At 37.9% G+C, this 21,049-nt stretch overlaps 1 protein-coding gene across 1 annotated transcript; it reads right to left on the bottom strand.

The window, feature by feature from the left end:
* Positions 1-9,198: 9,198 nt before the first annotated feature.
* Positions 9,199-17,040, bottom strand: LOC118455522 (uncharacterized). The gene is made up of 6 exons (XM_035914781.2): positions 16,924-17,040; positions 13,156-13,497; positions 12,929-13,057; positions 12,258-12,584; positions 10,178-10,504; positions 9,199-10,101 (listed from the first exon to the last, which is right to left on the bottom strand). Exons 1-6 carry the CDS (start codon positions 16,949-16,951, stop codon positions 10,037-10,039), a joined length of 1,218 nt encoding a protein of 405 aa, XP_035770674.2. The 5' UTR covers positions 16,952-17,040; the 3' UTR covers positions 9,199-10,036.
* Between the last annotated feature and the right edge of the window lie 4,009 nt (positions 17,041-21,049).

Genomic DNA, 21,049 nt, shown 5'->3' with positions numbered 1-21,049 from the left:
TTTTCTTTTCTTTTCTTTTTAAGGTCAGTGTTGCCCTGTTACTACAGAATACTCTTTTCTTCCTCTGGGTCCTGGAAATACACAAATAAAGTGTTCTGTGTTACTACCTTTTATGTGTCTTTTTTTCCCCCAAATATCAGCCTGTAAGAGTTTAAATAAAAACATTTCTCTGTTTGATAGTTAAAAATGTATAACAGGTATTTTATTTAATAAAAGAATCACAATTCATGTTTATTAACAGATGAATTAGTAGATCATACACTATAGTGTGACATTTCTTTTACTGTGACAAGTGTGATTTGTCATGAAAGAAAAGTATATTTTAAACACTTTATTTGACTACTTTTATGATTTAAATGGCACAAAGGAATATGAAGATAAAACCAGTCTTATCAACCTTTACCTAAATAATAGCTTTGGAACTTATTCTATATTGTGATATTTCACAATTTTTAGTGTCTGGAACCAAAAAAAACCATTTTCTAATGAACACAACCAAATTTACTAATAACCGAAGCATCTGGCATGCATAATCAGAAGGTCATTCTATATATTCAAGTTTCATTCTATATATTCAAGTTTCGTTCTATATATTCAAGTTTCGTTCTCTATATTCAAGTTTCATTCTATATATTCAGAAGATCATTGTATATATTCCAGTTTTCGTACTATATATTCAGAAGATCATTCTATATATTCAAGTTTCGTTCTCTATATTCAGAAGATCATTCTATATATTCAAGTTTCGTTCTATATATTCAGAAGATCATTCTATGTATTCAAGTTTCGTTCTCTATATTCAGAAGATCATTCTATGTATTCAAGTTTCATTCTATATATACAGAAGATCATTCTATATATTCAAGTTTCATTCTATATATTCAAGTTTCATTCTATATATTCAAGTTTCGTTCTCTATATTCAAGTTTCATTCTATATATTCAAGTTTCGTTCTCTATATTCAAGTTTCATTCTATATATTCAAGTTTGATTCCATATATTCAAGTTTCGTTCTCTATATTCAGAAGATCATTCTATATATTCAAGTTTCATTCCATATATTCAAGTTTTGTTCTATATATTCAGAAGATCATTGTATATATTCAAGTTTTGTTCTATATATTCAGAAGATCATTCTATATATTCAAGTTTCGTTCTCTATATTCAGAAGATCATTCTATATATTCAAGTTTTGTTCTATATATTCAGAAGATCATTCTATATATTCAAGTTTTGTTCTATATATTCAGAAGATCATTCTATATATTCAAGTTTCATTCTATAAATTCGAGTTTCGTTCTATATATTCAGAATATCATTCTATCTATTCAAGTTTTGTTCTATATATCAGAAGATCATTTTATATATTCAAGTTTCATTCTATATATTCAATTTCGTTCTCTATATTCAGAAGATCATTCTATATATTCAACTTTTGTTCTCTATATTCAGAAGATCATTGTATATATTCAAGTTTCATTCTATATATTCAGAAGATCATTCAATATATTCAAGTTTTGTTCCATATATTCAAGTTTCGTTCTATATATTCAAATTTCAGTCTATATATTCAGAAGATCATTCTATATATTCAAGTTTCATTCTATATATTCAAGTTTCGTTCTCTATATTCAGAAGATCATTCTGTATATTCAAGTTTCGTTCTATATATTCAAGTTTCGTTCTATATATTCAGAAGATCATTCTATATATTCAAGTTTCATTCTATAAATTCAAGTTTCGTTCTATATATTCAGAATATCATTCTATATATTCAAGTTTCATTCTATATATTCAATTTCGTTCTCTATATTCAGAAGATCATTCTATATATTCAACTTTTGTTCTATATATTCAGAAGATCATTGTATATATTCAAGTTTCATTCTATATATTCAGAAGATCATTCAATATATTCAAGTTTCGTTCCATATTTTCAAGTTTCGTTCTATATATTCAAATTTCAGTCTATATATTCAGAAGATCATTCTGTATATTCAAGTTTCATTCTATATATTCAAGTTTCGTTCTCTATATTCAGAAGATCATTCTGTATATTCAAGTTTCATTCTATATATTCAAGTTTCGTTCTCTATATTCAGAAGATCATTCTGTATATTCAAGTTTCGTTCTATATATTCAAGTTTCGTTCTATATATTCAGAAGATCATTCTGTATATTCAAGTTTCGTTCTATATATTCAAGTTTCGTTCTATATATTCAAGTTTCAGTCTATATATTTAGAAGATCATTCAATATATTCAAGTTTCGTTCTATATATTCAGAAGATCAATCAATATATTCAGACTTTGATTGTAATATATATATAATATTTTCCTAAACGGAATTCCATAATTTATATGTACATATATATATATATATATCCCAAGCTAGGCGAGTGGCTCCAGCAGATCCCGGGAATAACATCGGAGATCTCTGTCCAGAAGAGCGCAGTCCTGGGAACAGCTAAGATACTGTGCCGGACCCTCAAGCTCCCAGGCCTCTGGTAGAGGACCCGAGCTTGAAGGATAAACCGCCCGCAGGGGCGTGCTGGGTGTTTTATATATATATATATACACCAGGGTTTTAATAGTTTTTCAATTTTAATTAGTTTTTATTTTTATTTAGTTTTGACTTCAGATTTTCAATTTTATATCAGTTTTAATTAGTTTTTACCAATTGTTTGCTAGTTTAGTTTAGTTTTTTAGTTTTTTTGAAAATCTTTAGTTTCAGTTATAGTTTTAGTTGTGTTTGCAATAATTAAGTGTAACAAGTTTTAACAGTTTCATCATATCAGTCATTCTCTTCTGCTTATCTTTGGGTATGTTGCTATTCCAGCTACCATACTGCACCCTGGACAGGTCGCCTGTCTGTCGCAGGGCTAACACGCAGAGACAGACAACTCACATTCCCACCTATGGGTTCTTTAAATAAATAAATAAAGGCAGATGAACAACCATTGATACCAGGCAACTATAAAATGTATATCTTGGCCCCAATGAGACTATTAACTCTCGCAGCACCGGGTGTTCGTAATTTTGGTTCAAGTGAATTGATAAACTTTTTGAAGGTAACTGACTCACACAGTTGTGTAGATATCCCCGTCCTGTTGTCTCGGGATGCGTCACGCTGCCTTGCCTGGGGTTAGCTTCTGTTTTCTGGGGATGAGGGTTGAGTGTGCTCCCTTACCTTCTCAAGCTAAGCTAGGTTAGCCTTCTTGTGTGAGCTTTTCAAGTGCACTTTAAGGTTTGTGGGATTTTTTTCCCTTTAGAAATGTCCCTCATAATTTGTCTGTTTCCACTACAAGACACTTGCTTTATCCAAAACACAGTTATAGTCAAAGTAATCCCAAATTGGACTCTGGCGCTTTCTTCCGACTTTTCCTGACATGATTCTGCGCGTGGACGGAGCAGCAACACAAACGACTCGACTAACGTGCTGCCACCTGCTGGCATAATTAGACAGCAAGAAACATATCTGGAAACTAAACTTCATTTTCACCCTTGACTATTGTATGACACGCACACATCAACAAAAACTAAAGACATTTTTGCTATAAATTCAGTTAATTTTAGTTCGTTTTGTGAACACTCATTATAGTTTTAGTTTGTTTTCCTTTTTTTGTTTTTATTTTTATTTCCATTAACGAAAATGTTTTTTCACTTCTAGTTTTCGTTAATTCGTTAGTTTTCGTTAACGATAATAACCTTGATATACACACACACATATATATATATATATATATATATATATATATATACAGGGCTCTAGACTAACTTTTTGACATGGGCGCACCGGTACGCCTAAATTTAGGCATCGCTTAACACCGCAGTTTTACATGTGCACTTTCTTTGGGGGGGAAGTCCATACAGACAATATTCATTTCTAAATTATTAACTAAAAAACTTGTTCTTAAAGTGCTTTGTCTATATTGTAGAAAATGTTAAACTTAATCATCATCTTGATGTTGATTGATCAAATGTGAAGCGTAGTTTGCTGCTTCTTTTGCTGCTGGCTCGGTGAATTTTGGTTGGAGAGACAAAACCTGCAGCTCAGATACAGCGCAAAAAAGACGTAAACACAGAGCGGACCCGACGCATCAGAATCGCTAAGCTCCGACAGCGTGTCCGTGTACGGGCCGTCGGGTGAGAAAGCCGAGAAAGACAAAGCTGATTCTGATGCGTCGGGTCCGCTCTGTGTTTACGTCTTTGTGTGGAATCCATTAATGAATTGATATCGCTTTATTCAAACTACTCACCTCTCTCTTCCACCTGCACTTTCAACTGGACCACAGCCAATCAGAGAGGTCCCGCCCCTTACTATCTCTGATTGGTTTAGTCCACGATAGGGGCATAATGTGTGTCTGTTGTTGACCACACGGAGAGTTGCAGAGATTTTTTTTTTTGTTACCCGCACAGGTGTGACCAAATATTTATTTTTAGTCGCACCACTGAAAAATTTGGTCGCATTTGCGACCAAATTCGTCGCACTCTAGAGCCCTGCCCCTGGTGTAAGACATAAATAAACCTAAAATAAAAGTTTTTTTCTGTTCTTCTATTCTATTGTGTACAGTATCTTATTGATATCTTATTCCAGTGTTTTCTCTAATTTTTCTATGCAACTTTGGACTGTCCACTGCTGTGACAAGCAAATTTCCCACGCGTGGGACTAATAAAATTTATCTTATCTTATCTTTTATTCAAGTTGAGCAATTCAGAATCAATCTAAGCAATTCAAATCTGTATATAACATATTCAAATTCAGTTTCTAATGACACAAAATTCTTCCCACAGATATCTCTGTTTGGGAAATATTCCAATCATTCTTCTGAACCTGACCTAACCAAACCCACTTTATGTAAAGTGAATACAAATTCTTCAGTTTCATCTGTTGTCTTGACGACTCAGTTATCAGCTGTCAGCAGAGGAATGTTAGACTGAACTCTTCCTCATGTCAGTGTGTGTCACTCTATGTGTGTGTCTGCATGTGAACATTAACCATGTTATTAGAAACTGTATTCTACTCAGGTCAGTACCCAGAGGACCGACTAAATTCACAAATTGTCTGATATATAAGTTAGGTGATAAAGGGCAAAAAACCCAAAAACCAACAAAACAAACAGACAATAAAATATCAATCACCTGGATCACCTGTTCAGAAATAAAAAAAAAAAAGAAAACAAGCAAAAAAGAGAGAGCAGTATAACGATGTGAATATAACAGTAAATACTAAATATTAAACATTATTGTGCAGCACGTAAGATCGACAGCGCACAGTGTGCTTTGAGGTAGGAGCCAAAAAGGGTGTAGTTTGTTTGTGTGAGCACCCGTGTGTACACCTGTGAGCATGGACGCGCTTGTTTTTAAAAGGTTCCTTCATGTAATGATCTGCTAGAGGGTGTGTGTGTGTGTGGGGGGGGAGGGGGGGGGGGGAAGGGGGCACAGCCCTGTCCTCCAGGGCATGAAGCAGGTATGGAGGAGATCAAGACTCCAGACATCCAGAGACCCCCAGAGCACAAGAGACCAAGGAAGACCAACAGAGGGGCAGCCGTGCCACTGTCCCAGAAAGAGCTGAGGAGAGTCCCAGATGAGGGGTCACTCAGCAGCCTCGGAGCAGAAGCCAGGGGGGGTTGCAGTGACGTGCCCGTGAGCTCTGCCGGCAGCCAGCTGCGCCTGAGTGACCAAGCCCCAGGCCGAGAGGCCGAGGGCACCCCACCCCCGAAGTGGCCCGAGCGAGCTCCAGGCTCCAGGCCCCGATAAGCAGCCACCAAGGAGTGAGCCTGTGCGTACCTGGATGCCCATCCCCAGACACAAAGAACCACCAACGCACCGATGTCTGAGGACGTCTGCCACTGGCAGGGGGAGTGGTGGGGGGGTGAACAAATTAATTTCTGAGAATAAATCTGTTCATTCCACTCCTGTTCCTTATCACTAATATTGCCTTTTTTAAATTTCTTGTTAGTTTAATCATTTATATTTAGATTGCTTTGCTTTTTAAAAATAAAAAAAAATATATAATTTATGCTACAAAATGAATTGAACTTGGTGATGGACATTAGAGAAGATACTTGGAACCTTGTTAAGATTCAACCTGTATTCTGTTTTATGTCTCAAACAATCTGGTGAGAACAGAACAAAACCTACATTCACACATCGATCCTGTGATTGTGATGCATGAATTAATGTGCACTGGAAACTGTGTCTTCTATCTCACGTTAACCAGGTTCGAGTTAAAAACACACTGATCTGTGGTCTGTTATTTTAAGGCCTTCAGTTATAAATAGCTTCTTTGAACCTAGACTCTGGTCCTAGATGCCTGTGAATGTCACATGGTTCAGCCCATGGATTTGGTCTCTGTGCTGTAAACACCTCGACCCTTAATCTTTGCTTTGATTGATACAGAGAAAGTCCTTTATTCTATTAAAACATGCTCAACATGAACACTTTAACTCCTGCTGCTCACAGTAGCACCATCAATAGTCCTGCACAGTGTAAATGACTGTGTTTACCTCTGGGTGGCGCTCTGTTCTTACACTAGTTTCCGTCTGCTCATGATTAGCGTCCAAACCAGTTTCTCTTTGGGATTATGAAGGTATTCTTAGTCTTCATCAGCTTCTGTGGCTGCAATGAAAAACATGTTTTTCTCTCTAAGAGGATCCTTCAGGTGCCTTCAAGTATAATCGTACACAAAGACATGCAAATCAGAGACATTGAAGGTCGTGGATTTCAGACTCAGTAGGCGAAATTGGGTTTCTCTGATCCTTGATGACCTGGTTTCTAGGTTACAGGTCAGAGGTCAGTGACTGTAACTGTTCATGTGAACTCACTAAGTGTTTGTGGTTTACCTCTCAGACTGACTGAAGTCCACATGAAGATGATGATTAAGGAAGAGGAGGACAGAGCAGAGTCTGCAGGATCCAGCTGTCCGTCTGTGAGGAGGATGATTGTGTTTGTGTGCTGAGAGGAAATCAGTCCAATGGAGACTGCGACAAATGTCAGAACCCATTGCACTGATATTTGTGGCAAGTGGAATAACACCATATAAACACTGTTACATGAGTCTCAGTAGAAAGTGACATAGAACAAACAAGTCGTTCTTCCAAAGGATGTCGAAGAAGAAGAAGAGGAAGATGTTTTGGAAGCAACAAACAAACTCAAACTCTGGATCCTAATCCAGCAGAAATATTGTAGAAGTTCCTAAATCCACCAACATCCGGAGCTAAAGCTGCTCAGGAGGCTGCAACTCTGCTTCTTCCTGATTGGATGAGCCAGAAAAATAGGGCAAACAACCCATATACAGCATAGCTGTGGAGACATGGATTTAATGCCTCACTCCTTCAGTGCAGCATCTACAAAAGCAGCTGATTTGAGTTTGTGACTCTAACAGCTGCTTTCTTTCCTCCTTCCATCCTGGCTCACCGAGCAGTGACGATGCCATTTTTTGAATTAGTAAAGATCTAAAGATCACAAAAAGTGAAGCTCCGAACTCTTTCTGCAGCGACTCCATGATTTAAAGACACTGTGGATGTGACACAGAGAGAATCTGAGCTTGTATTCCTGCTCTTTCTCTCGCCTCACTTTCTTGTTTAAGCTTGTTCCTGCACACAGGTTATTCTGGTTAAAGCCCAGTTTAAGAATTTGAGACTTTGGTGACCTGTTGTTCAGCACTTTGGAGGATTTTTCACATGATGGTGTGTAGAGCTGAGAGTCCAGACAGGAATGAAACTGAGATCAGGCACTGACATGAACACATTATTAACGTCATCAAACACACTCAGGAGTTTTTCCCACTTTCATCAGTTGTAATATGTGAGTTTGATCTGTGACCAGCATTAACCTGCAAAGGTCTGAACTATGAAGCTGGAAAACTCAAGGTTTATCAAATGTATTTTTTATTTATTTAGCTCCCGCGTTGCCACATACTCTTTTCTCTATCATACTTTTAAACAATGTTCAGTTTCCAAATAAGGCATTGAGGTGCCAGATAACCTTCTATTCATGCTAAATCTTTTGGTGGCATTGAAATCACAGTGTCAAAATCAAAGCCATTTGTTTACTCATAAGCAGGTGTTACTTCCTGTAATATCCAATATGAATGGTTAAAATGCACCAAAAGTCAGCATGGGATTCTTGTGTCTAAACTTGAGTCGGGAGCTGAGTGTGTTTTCACAAGAGTTCAGTTTTTTGGAGTTGCTTATTTCAGCTTTTTCATGGACACGCGCTCTGTGTGGGGATTCAGGGAAAATTGCCATGGTGGCCACGGTGCTGGGATTGTATATAATGTTCTTCATTGCCTCATTCAGTCATTGGTAATGAATTCACTGTTCATCATAAGAGTCCTGTATTTGGGCCTGCTTTTTCCTGCAACTCCACGGTCTGCCACCACAGTCTGTGACAAGCTCTTTGGTTTAAAATAAAAGCCAAATTGGTTTGCAAAATCTAATGTCATGTAAGATGCATATAATGTGCACAAGTCTGTATAATCCCTTGACAAATAAAGAATGGATAAAGGGAATTTTTCCTTCCCACTGTCGCCAAAGTGCTTGCTCATATGATTGTTGGGTTTTCTCAAAATATGTAACATTTTAAGGTCTACCTTAATATATAAAGTGCCTTGAGGTGACTGTTGTTGTGATGTGGTGCTGTATAAATAAAGTTGAACTGAGTAACTGAGTGATATGTGCTACGAGAGGAACTTTAGCCTGGCAGCGTGTCCAGGATGTGCTCCAACTTTTGCCCTCCTGAATCTGAATTGGGTAAGCAGAGGAAAACGGATGTAAAAATGCTGTTTATTTAACCCTTTAAGACCTACCATAGAAGTCTGCCACAGCTTATCTTTATATTTTTACATGCTGTAGTGCCATTTTAAGAGCATTTTAAGTTGCCATACATCAATACAACTGTTATAGACCAAATTATAATAATGCGTATGCATTAAGTCCATACTAACTACATAAATTGCAAAAAAGTGAAATAAACAACAAAAAAATTTAAAAGTGTTCTTCTTTTTTTTTTTTTTTTTTACATATATTTGTAGTTATAGAAATTTCAGATGTTTATCCATCAAACCTGTAAATACAAAAAAGTTGCACAAAATAGTTTCCAACAACAAGAAATTTATTTTGAGTGTCATCATAGTTTTACTTTTGAGATACACCAATTCTTATATACTGCAGGAAAAACGAAAATAAATATTGTAATCTAAATTTGCAAAAAATAGCCCAGCATGTGCATCAAAATAAACTATTCAAAGCAATTTGAGTTCTAAGCATCCCAGAAACTATACAGTAAAGCATAAAGTCAAATATGACTTTTATAAACACCAGTGTAGGCTTTAAAGGTGTCGAAGGTAAAAAAAAACCCCAAAAAACAAAAACTATAATTTCCGTGAAAATGACGTTACTTCCAGTTTCGAGCAGGTAACATAGACATGCCATCGTTCGCGCTGACGTTTATTTCAACGTAGGAAGTGTTATGAACAGCTGATCGGATCGGCAAAGCGTGTTTCTGGAATATTATGTTTTTGTTGCTGCAAGTGCTTTTTATGCAAAGCTATATGTGGAAGGAAACCATGACCTAGGACAAGCTGATGGCATAAGATGTAAGTACAACTCCTCCGGTTTTATATGCAAAAAAAAATTATTGCGCTAGCTTATGTGGTTCTGGTTCTACCGCTCCTAACAGTTTTAAAGGGTTAATGAATACTTGTGCACATTAGTCTATATAAAATGTTCATTGAACAAATGTATAAATGGTGCTTCACATTCTTTCACATCACATGCAGATGATATTGATATATTTCTTACACTGTGCTTTTTTCATGTTACTGAAACAGCCAACAGTAAAGTGACACTGTTGTCTAATCATACCGAGAACAGACAAATATGAGGACAGACCGTTGACCTCACTGAGACTAATAACAAACAAAGGGCTCGGTATCAGGTGAAATCATCTCCCACCCTTCATTCATTGTCTATCCATGATGTCCTTCACGGACCTTTGCTCTTTGAAATCAGATTAATAATCAAACAAACACATCAAACTGATTGATCATTGGAGTTGATCTTGATGTTATCCGTTTGTTTCTTGGCCTGGTTATTCCCTGCAGAGGAAACAGAAGAGAGTCACACAAACAAATAAATAAACCAACATGAATAATCATGAACTAACTCACTAACCTATGACTGTGAGCCACACCCTCTTGTATCTCCAGGTTTCCTTGTTGTTGACCTCACAGCCGTATCTCCCACTGTCACCCTCCGTGGGGTTTTTCAGGGTCAGACTGAGGTCTCCAGCGGTCAGCAGGTCTTTCTTCATCTCTGTTCGATCTTTGTAATGGTCGTCCTGTTTGTCAAGATGGTCAGAGCGGTTCTCATACACATAGACCTTCATGTACTTGGGTTCAAAGCATTTCCACACCACTTCAGTGTCTTCAGGCAGGTTTTCTGTGGTTTGAAAGGGCAGCAGGACAGACTCCGCCCCCTCCTTCACTTCTACATGACAGTCTGAGAGGACAAGAAACACAACGTGAGCTCTATAAAGACAAACATTTTTAATCCACCAGTTTTTTTCTGTTAAATCAATTGCAGATGCTTTCTAACATGCAGTACCATGAAGTAATTGATTTCTTTCTTCTTGTTTTTCTTTCTTGCATATTTGTCACCCATAAATGTTTCAGATCATAAAATGTTTTTAATCTTAGACAGAATAGTCTAAGGAGCTTGGAAAGAAAAGCATCTGGTAAGTTGCTTGAAGATGTTTCACCTCTGATCTGAAAGCTTCTTCAGTTCTAAAGGTCAAATGGTGGGGAGTCCCAGATTTAAACCCAGTGGGAGTAAAACCCCAAAGAGGGACAAATGACCCCCTGATGATCCTCTACATAATCCCATGAGCCAAGGTATGAAAACGGGTGTCACAATCAGCCAGGGTTTCGGGTGAGCTCATTGTGAACAAGAGAAACTCAGCTCACTGTCATCCATCAGCATTTAAAAACTGCATTTTGTATATACCGGGGTTATCTTATCTAATGTTAAAAACCATATTAAACATGGAAGTCTGACCCTACAACAAAGAAACACGTTTTTCATGACACTAAACAATTTGTCCCGTTTTTGTACCAATCCTGGTCTTTATACAAATTATAAATAAATACTTTTTTATCAGTGTATTTACTTGTTCAAGTGGTCAGTTGTCAGCTTCTTTTATCTGACCATTCATATAAAATCCAAGGATGAGTGAAAGACAAAAAGCTGCCGCAATTTTTTCTATTAATGATCTCTCTTTCTTTCTCTGTGTGTTATTGTGGGAGAGTTTGACAAATGAAAAACTTGCACCAGCCATACTCTTCATAGCCACAGGAAGGAACATTGAAAACTGTATTATATTAATGTAGTTATACCAAAATTCGGTTCTGTGCCATTTTGGAAAGGTCCACATATGACAACCAGACTCTACAGGAGATAAATAACATGTAGCCGTAATATTTTCTCAAAACATGTATATACTAAATATTCTTCAAAACAGCTATTGTTCACATTCGGAACAATGTCTAATTACTTTAAACTGTCACCTGACCTCCAGCACTTCTTCACAATTTAAAAAGAATATGATCTAATTTCATGTGATGCAGATGCTGAGGAGGGTTTTGGCTACTAAATAATATAAAATGACTGCAGTGTACTAAATCTACCAATATAGGGCCAAGTGTACAATTTTGTAATGAAATTAATTCATTTCTGTCTGTTGTTTGGCATGAAAATATAAAATATGAAGAGAATGGAAACAGGAAAGATAGATGAGATGGCAGGTATGTCTAACAATAGTCTACATACATTCTTAGATGTTGTAATGCACATCGGCTCTTGTTTACCTATTGGCTACTTTCTTCCCCTTTACCTTCCAGCTTGCTCCCATTCTCCTCTTTTCAGCCTCTCTCACACTCCTACCATCTATTTCCCCTCATTGCTAGATACTCTGACAGCTGAACTCATTCTATATGTTACATTAACTTTCAATCATAAATGTATAATTTTTTTTGCATATTTGTCACCCATAAATGTTTCCGGTCATGAAACAATTTAAAATTTTAGACAGAATAACCGTAGTATCTGCTGTGTTCAAATTTATCTTTGAACCTCATTAACTGCTAATATTTAACAGTTTCTCTTCCATCAATTTCCCACAAATAACTTCATTAGTTCTTCCAAACCATCAAATTGTCACACACAATCTGTGAATAAGGATCATCTGCGTACTGACCTTCGACTTTCAGCTCCACTTTTTTCTCCATCAGGACTTTTCCCTCCCTGCTGTAGACGGTGCAGGTGTAGGTGTCTGTGTCAGTTTCTGTGGGGTATGTCAGGGTCACACTGAGGTCTCCAGTCTTCAGCGGGTCTTCAATCATTTCTGTTCGGCTCCTGTAACGTCTGTGCTGTTTGTCAGGCTGCTCAGAGTCTTTCTGATACACATGGACTATCCTGCCATCTCTGTCCTTCCACACGACTTTATTTACCTTAGACAGGGGAACTGTGGCTTTGCAGGGCAGCTTGGCAGACTTCACACCTGAACCCACCTCCACCTCACGAACTGAAAGAACAACCAAGCACAACATGAGCTGCACAGCATCAACACACTTCCTTTGACAGATTCCTTTCTGAACCTAGCTGTTATGAGCAATGTGCAATGTCACCTGATGCTTTTAAGTTTCATTTTAAAGCGGGGATACAAATAACAAAACTATCACAAAAGGGAACTAACATGAATGAAGCAACAGAACCAGAAACAGGGGTAACAAAACTCAGAAGTGCTGCAAAATATTACACTCAAAGAGTGAAACACTGTAGAATTAAGTAATGGATCAATGACACTAAGGACTATGAAGGATAGAAACATCCAGATTGAGTAACACACAGACATACACTCCTACATACCTTCTTTATTTTTCAGCCTTTTATATCCACAAAACATGCCGATACCACAGCAAATAGCCAGGACAACCACAGGAACCAAGACAGCTGAGAGAACTTTGGGCCAGACTGGAGGAGGTGGAGGAGGAGGTTCTGTAATTAGCACAAGCACAAAAAACCTGAACATCATCCAGCAGATTTTGATAAATTTAGAGTTCACTTCTCCTCTAACCTCTGTCTACATCACTGACCTGTGACCTTCAGTTGTAAGTAAATCCAGCTCACATCTCGTCCAGCGATGCGGAGGATGCAGGTGTAGGTTCCACTGTCAGAGACTGTCGGGTTTCTCAGCGTGAGGCTGAGGTTTCCAGTTTGCAGAGCATCAGCACTCATTGATGTTCGGTTGGTGTAACGCTGGTTTTGGTCATCCAAATTATCACCACTCTTCACACGAACATGGACTGTTGGGATGTTGAGGTCCTTGCGGTCCCACACTGCTGCTGTGAACTCACTGGGAGCAGCTAGTAACTGACAGGGCAGCAGAACAGACTCTGCCCCCTCGTACACCTCCACTGCTGTGGCATGCTGGGAAACTGAGGAGAGAAAATATGAAGCAGATGAACGCAGTGATTTTGTAACATCAGGTGAGACAGTATGAGGACCCAAATGCACAAGAGGTGAACGTTTAGCTCTAACTACAGATGCAAAGATTGTTTGTGTTTACAAGTGATCAATTCAGCATCAGAGATTTTCACGCCTATGTCTAAGCTGGTGGGCCATGAGGAGTGGAGAGTGAAACCAAAAGCAGACACTTGCATAAGATTTTTTTTTAAAGGCAAGCTGTTTATTAAAACTGGATGACACTACAAAACAAAAGGCAAAACAACAACCAAGATACAAAAAAACCTAAACTGATTAAACGAAACCTAAAACCAACATACAGAACAGATGAGTCATGAGGCGGTGGCTGGTAGCCAACCCACTACCTTTAGGAGAGTGAAACTAAAAGCCTCTCTAAGAGCATCAGTTTTGTACTGCCGCTGGCTGCAGCAATGAGTTTATGTCAAAGACAAACCACAGATATACTGTCCACTTTACTTCTCTGTCTCTTAAGATGCAAGTGATTAAAGAATTAATAAAACATTAGTCATTAGAGAAGAAAGCAAAATTCAAAGCAGACTTGTGTATCTTGAAGTGTGTTCTTACAAGTCTGTGTGCATAGTTCAGTGATGACAACAATCGCATCAAAGAGTTTTTGGTTATCAAGATTTTCCTGTGAGGTTTGAAAACTTGGAATGTTTTCTTTATTTAAAAATTCTCCATTTGTTTTCCATCATTAGAACGTCAGTGGTGAGGAAGCTGAGAGAGCGCGCGCTTAGACCACCCTGCTTTACTTGATTAAAAAAAAAAAAAACTTTGCTGATGACCAATGTTCCCTCTAATTTTTCATGTGAATCCATCCAAGTTACATGTTTATTAAAATAATAAAATTACAGCATTTACATTTATGTTAGACTACTTTTAATTAACTGCTTTAGCCCACTTATGATGAACATTTAATTAAATCTTGTTCCTGACCTGTGTAGTATGTTAACACTATTGGACGTAAGCGAGTGCGACGTTTGTGGCAACAGTGGTGTGAAAATCAACAATGGATAATATATCGAGTGCGGGAGAGAGTATGAGCGTGCAGCGTTTAAAGCGTGGAAGTACTGACCTTACTTTGAGTTTGATTCTGTAAAAAGTGACAAAAACATTAGTGTCTGCTGTTCACTGCGTGGGAAGAAAACATAGTTTTACAGCGAAAAACCCCATAACTTCAGAGCAAGCACCGGGTACGCTACTACGTAATGGGAAACTCACAGAGAAACTCGCGGATTCTTCCACTGACCGCTGCACACCTGCACCAGGGTAAACCTCCGCCTACCTCACTCCTGCTTTACAGGTGAAAATAGAGCAACAGGACCGCTAGTCTTTGTTTTTATTTATTTTCTGCTGTGTTTCACTTGCATCTATTTGAAAGACTGAGTGTAAACACAAAAATCTATTTTATTTTATGTGCTGGAATGTGCAGAAAATAGGTTTAAATGTTAAACAAATTTCTTCCAGTCAGAGAATGTTGCATATAATTTAGTTTTTGCTTGAAACATAAAGTTAAAAGATTAAAACTAATACAAAAAAATTAAAAAGAGACTTTTTAAAAAAAAAAATTGATTACATTTTGTATGATGGATTATGCAGACACTGGGCTGAAAGATCTATCACTTTATCACCTATTATCAAATCCGTTTCTTTTATATTCTTTTACTGACCGAGAAAAAACACAACTCAGTGTTGTCAAAGCTCAAAAATCATCTTTATTCTACATTTCCGGAAAAGGAGAGATGCAGATGCTAGCAAGCATCAACAGGTCTAAAGCATTACAAGCTGAATGGGTATAATATAATTCTGTTATACGTCACACAGAGTTTCAATCAAAACAGCTCCTGCGCTGCACTCTACCTAGTTTGACTTCTCTATAAAACAGTATAAACAGAAAATAAGCACTAAGAATATATATTTATTCCATAACACTATTCAGGTTGTAAATCATGTTTTTAAAAAGTAACTAAGTAACTAATTACTTTTGAAAATAAGTAATCAGTAGAGTAACAGGATTAATTTTTGGGGGAAGTAATCAGTAATGTTACTGATTACTTTTTTCATGTAACTTGACGAACACTGCTGATGAAGAGGATAAGCTAGATGATGTGATGTCGGGGTAGTGATAAAGAGCGTGGAACTGATAGGTGACCTAAGTGCTGATGAGCCTAAATGTCAACAAACTGTCTCAAAGATCCAAAGACTTAAAATGAAGATGCTTCAGTGATCTGACAGGTACTGCACTGAACAATCAGCATAATGGCCTTTTGGTCTGTTGACACAGGCATTTTGATGACTATTAGTTCATGTGGTTTTATATCTGAGGAGAAAGGACATATCTGAATGAGAGAAAACAATGATGTTAGTCAATGTTTATAATGGTGATAATTTAACTGTTCTGACAGAGCTGATAAACAGTTTTTTTTTCTTTAAGCATAATTGTACAGCAGAACAGTGCTAGTTGGTAAGATTCATGTATTTACTTTATTTCTTGCTCATTTACAACTACCCTGACCACCTTGAGTCTGGTCCATTTCTGCATTCCTATTGACTATTAGAAGGGTTAGTCAATAACCCCTAACCCTAACCTGGCTACCACCTGTAGTAGTAGCCAGGTTAGAACCTATAATTTAATATTGGAGTTTGCTGTCTGGACTGAATAAGGTTTTTTGGGGGATGCTATGTGTAGCATTAGAGTAGCTTTATAGTGTGGCTACAGAAACAGCTGTGAAATGTATGCGCTTATAGGCATTTTATTATGATTTAGTGGTTTGGGCTTGGAATTAATCTCTTCCTGTGTTATATCTCTCGGCTGGCCTAGGAATGCCATGGTTTCCCCCCCGAACAAGCTGGAGGAGGCGGCCAGGGAGGGGGAGGTCTGGACTTCCCCGTGCAGGCTGCTCCCCTTACGACCCAGCCCCGGATAAGCAAAAGGAGATGGATGGATGGTTTATAGATCAATACATTAAATAAACACCTTAAGAAAATCTAGCTAAATTATTTAATTCATTCACAGTGACAGAGTAATCAGAAAAACAATGAAAAACTTTTTTCATTGTACTTACTTAACACAATTACATAAAAGTTGACATATAATTAAATACATAAAGTCACCATTTAGGCATAAGTATTTTTGTGTGTGTGGTGCTCCAAACAACTATCAAATATGAGAAAGTAATTTGAAACTAATTTTAGTCCTGATTGATTTGGTCCCCCCTTCATTCAGGGTCTTCATTCAGGAGAATACACACAGCAGTCATCAGTGTCGTTGTTACAATATGACCTCAAGTTACAGACGTGTGTGTGTGTGTGTGTGCGCGCGTGTGTGTGTGCGTGTGTGTGTGCATGCATGCAGAGGATCAGAGTGTCTTTCTTACTGAGTAAGAGGAGCAGCAGTATCTTCATCCTGCAGTCAAAATCCCATTAAGTCTAATCCTCAGTCAGACTGCGGACACATAAAGCAGCACACTGCAAACACTCCCAGAGACTGAAGCACAAACACCAGTTTACTTTCAGTTTCACTGTTGAGTCATGGTGGGGTGACCGGGGGATCCCGGGTAGAGAGTATATAGTGTTACAGTGTTATAGTCCTATTTTTATCTGGGAGAAAATAGAACTACACTGTAAAAAATGGAAGTGAAATTGACATAAAAACCATGTAAAATCCCTACAGAAATGTATATTAAACCCCAAAACACATTTCTTCTGTTTCAATCACAGTGAATTTTTGTAAGCTATTAAACAGAATGTTTTTGTCATATTTACAACATCAATGTGTGATTATAATCAAATTTATTTGTTAAAACTACATATATTGGAAACAAAAACAGTGAAATACATTAATACTCATAACAAAACAATTATGTTAATTTGACATGCAAATATTGTAAAAACTATAGGCTAGTTTTAGTTAGTTGTTTTTAAAAATACATTACATTATATGTAAGTCACTTTACAAGTTTATACTGTAGGCCTGTAACGGACCTACTTTTAACGTGATTCATGAAATTATGCAAATTCAGGTATGGGGCTATTAAAAATGTTTTAACAGAAAATTGTGAACCTGAGAGGTTACTTCTCTATTTTTATGCTATATAAAGATATACAATTATAATGACATTATCGTTTTTTTTAATCATTCAGGCTATTAGCAGCCTATTGTAGAGTAACCTATAAGAAATTATTATTATCGATAGCCTAAGTAACACTTCTGTTCAGTCATAATTCTTGTATTCTTTATGTTTCTTTTAAATGTAATCTGATACTTAGACTAGACTACTGTTTCTGGGTTAGGTTAGCAATGTATCATATCACAGGCTAAACAACTTAACAGTTGTTAAGCCCATAAAATGTCTATGGTGCCTTCTCTCCACAGAGCTGTAGGCTACTGTAGCCTGCACTGAGTGCACCTAATTTTGCGAAGGGTCTGGCTGCAGCCACTGGGGAGCGCCATATTGTGACCTCCACAGTAACCGGAAACACGTGACCTCCACATTTTTTTCACAGAAAAAGGCTGAGTACTTTGAACTGCCACTCAGTTCATAAGCACAGACAACAGTTAGGACCCTTTCCTCACCCTGAAGGTGCTGGGAACAAACCCTCTTGTCCACTGGAAGAAAACCCCGGTGAACCCCAAGATGAGGCAACAAGCTGAGGGGATATTAGGATACCTACTCACACTTTGTCTGGTCCCTCACCCAGGACTATTTTGCCATGGGAGACCCTACCAGGGGGCATAATCCCCCAGACAACATATCCCCTGGGATCCCTGGGACACACAAACCCCTCCATCATGATAAAGTAGCGATTTGTGGAGGGTAAGTAGTTTGTCTGATAGATGAGCTCATTTTTAGTAACAACACCACAGCAGAGGACAGGTGCAAACTGGACATGAAAGTCAGAACTGCTGAGAATTGTCATTGGTGGATTACTGCCACATCTTTCAGACATCTACATGAGGCATAAAGTAGTCAGCATCACAATGGACTGCAATCACCCCTCGCACAGCTTATTCACACGCACACAATCTGGGAGGAGGTACAATAGCATCAGTTGCAGGACCACTCCACAGCTAAATAGGTTTTTTCCACCACAGCAGTCAGACTGCTACACCAGAATATGTAAAGCGCTTGCAAGAGGTGTGATTGTATTTTTAGCTTGCAATATTTTTTATCTTTGTGAAACTTATACTATCTATTGCTTAATATTTATTAAGTGCTCTTATTTGGTTTCGTATTTACAATATCCCATCTGGCATTGTACTGCTGACTAGTGCTGGGGCTGAGGATGAACAGAAGAGAGTAGAGGGACAGAGGACAGTAGACATAGTGTGATGTGAGTCAGAGCTTAATACTAACTAATTGCTGAATGCAATAATAGTGTATAATCACACAGTGAGTGAAATAAAGGTGAGGGATGAAGAACCACTGAGCACATAACAGGAATCCCCCAGCAGCTACACCTATTGCAGCATAACTAAGGGAGGATTCAGGGTCACCTGGTCCAGCCCTAACTATATGCTTTAGCAAAAAGGAAAGTTTGAAGCCTAATCTTAAAAGTAGAGATAGTGTCTGTCTCCTGAATCCAAAGTGGAAGCTGGTTCCACAGAAGAGGGGCCTGAAAACTGAAGGCTCTGCCTCCCATTCTACTTTTAAATACTCTAGGAACAACAAGTAGGCTTGCAGAGTGGGAGCGAAGTGCTCTAATAGGGTGATATGGTACTATAAAGAAGATGGCTTCCTTACTAGCATCATTTGTATTACGGTAACCTTTACAGCACTTTAGGAGCACCTTTTCACTTTATTAAAATCACTTTAAATAGCACTTTCTTTAGCACAAAACATTAAACATAGATTTGTGCATCAAAAACTATCTTTACACAAGAGGTTTAATTATTTATTGAATAGTTATTGAGTGGGGATAGGTTAATTGAACAATCTAAATTGCCCATAGGTGTGAATGCAGGAGTGAATGTGAATGGTTGTCTGTCCCTGTGTGTTAGCCCTGCAACAGACTGGCGACCTGTCTAGGGTGTACCCCGCCTCTCGCCCTATGACAGCTGGGGTAGGCTCCAGCGCCCCCCGCGACCCTGAAAAGGATAAGAGGAAGCGAATGGATGGATGGATGGATAGTTATTGAGTATTTTAATAGTTGGCAGGCAGCCTCAAGTCCTGGACAACTGCTCCTCATTGAGAACTGAGAATCGTGGTGGTTGTCTGTAATGAGGAAATAATTGTTACTGGAGCCAATAAGGTCTGTGATTAAGGAAAACTTGGGCAAATTTTGTAAATTCTGTCCAGTGGTTAATTGCATAAGCATGTGGAGGCAGGACCTCACAGCAGAAGCATGCTCATCATAATAATAATGTGTTGTACATTATTATTTGTATATTAATGTATTTTTTATTTGTTGTATTTACCAACATCAAAAAATCGCAAGCAACGAAAGACCACACCATGGCACATGTTTAAACAAGGAAATTTTATTCATAAAAAATATTAATTTGCATGCTTGCATGCTCCTATGCTCATCTGAGAATGGCTAACTAGCATGTTACAATAAAGCGCTGTATTTGGCAGAGAAACAATAATTCACACTAAAACATTGAACAGAACTGTGAGACAAAATGCACAAAGGGAACGAGCAGTGTTTGAATTACTTTGAGTTACTTTAACTTTGTTTATTCGCTCTGTAAATGAGAACACTAGCGCACGCTCACCTCTCCTCAGCAGGGCCTCTAGTAGTGATGCGCGAATCATGAACGAATCGTTCAATACTCAAGAATCACTTTACTGACTCATGAATCATGAGTCACAAGCCCAACTGACTCACTGACTCGTCCCTGTTGCTGTTAGCAAACTAATTTCATTAGTAAAAATATATCTTGCTTATAATTAAAATTATGGAGAAAAACACAACATCCAATATCTTAACAAAAAAATTAGTAGAAGCTCACATCAAGCTCACATCAAGACAATAGCTCCTCGGTTCACAGTAGCATCGCTCTGCTAACATGCTAACAGCACATTTGAGCTACTCACCCCCTCCCTCCTGTGCTGAATCGTAGGCTGTATCCCAATTCAGGGTCTGCAGCCTTAAAAGCCGCATTTTAAGGCCGATTACGTCACAGCAACGCGACGAAAGCTGCTCGAAATGCAGCCTTCATTTCCCTGAATTTTAGGGATGTGGCGGTGTAGACTTCGTGGCCCAACATATCCCAGAATGCAAAGTGTGGGTGGGTGGGTGTGGATAATTTTGCCGAAAAAAACGGCGGATGAGGGGCGCCCTAAGAGTAAACTTTAAGTAAGTACTGAATATTATGTCACTTATTTATGTGCAAATGTTTACTAACAAAGAACATTAAAACATTACTGTTGGCCACATGTCGGCAAAGTTATGTGACATTAGTGACGTTTGTACTAACTTGGTTTTAAAGCCTTTACTTTAAAATATACGCCGTTCAATAGCTGACCTTAATCTTACAGAGAATGATCAAAGCTCATG

Source organism: Neolamprologus brichardi, chromosome 3 (assembly GCF_056152115.1).
Source record: "Neolamprologus brichardi isolate AB-2024 chromosome 3, ASM5615211v1, whole genome shotgun sequence".
Classification (NCBI taxonomy): domain Eukaryota; kingdom Metazoa; phylum Chordata; class Actinopteri; order Cichliformes; family Cichlidae; genus Neolamprologus; species Neolamprologus brichardi.
The sequence above is the reverse complement of the archived record's forward strand: the minus strand, read 5'-3'. Positions and strand labels throughout refer to the sequence as shown.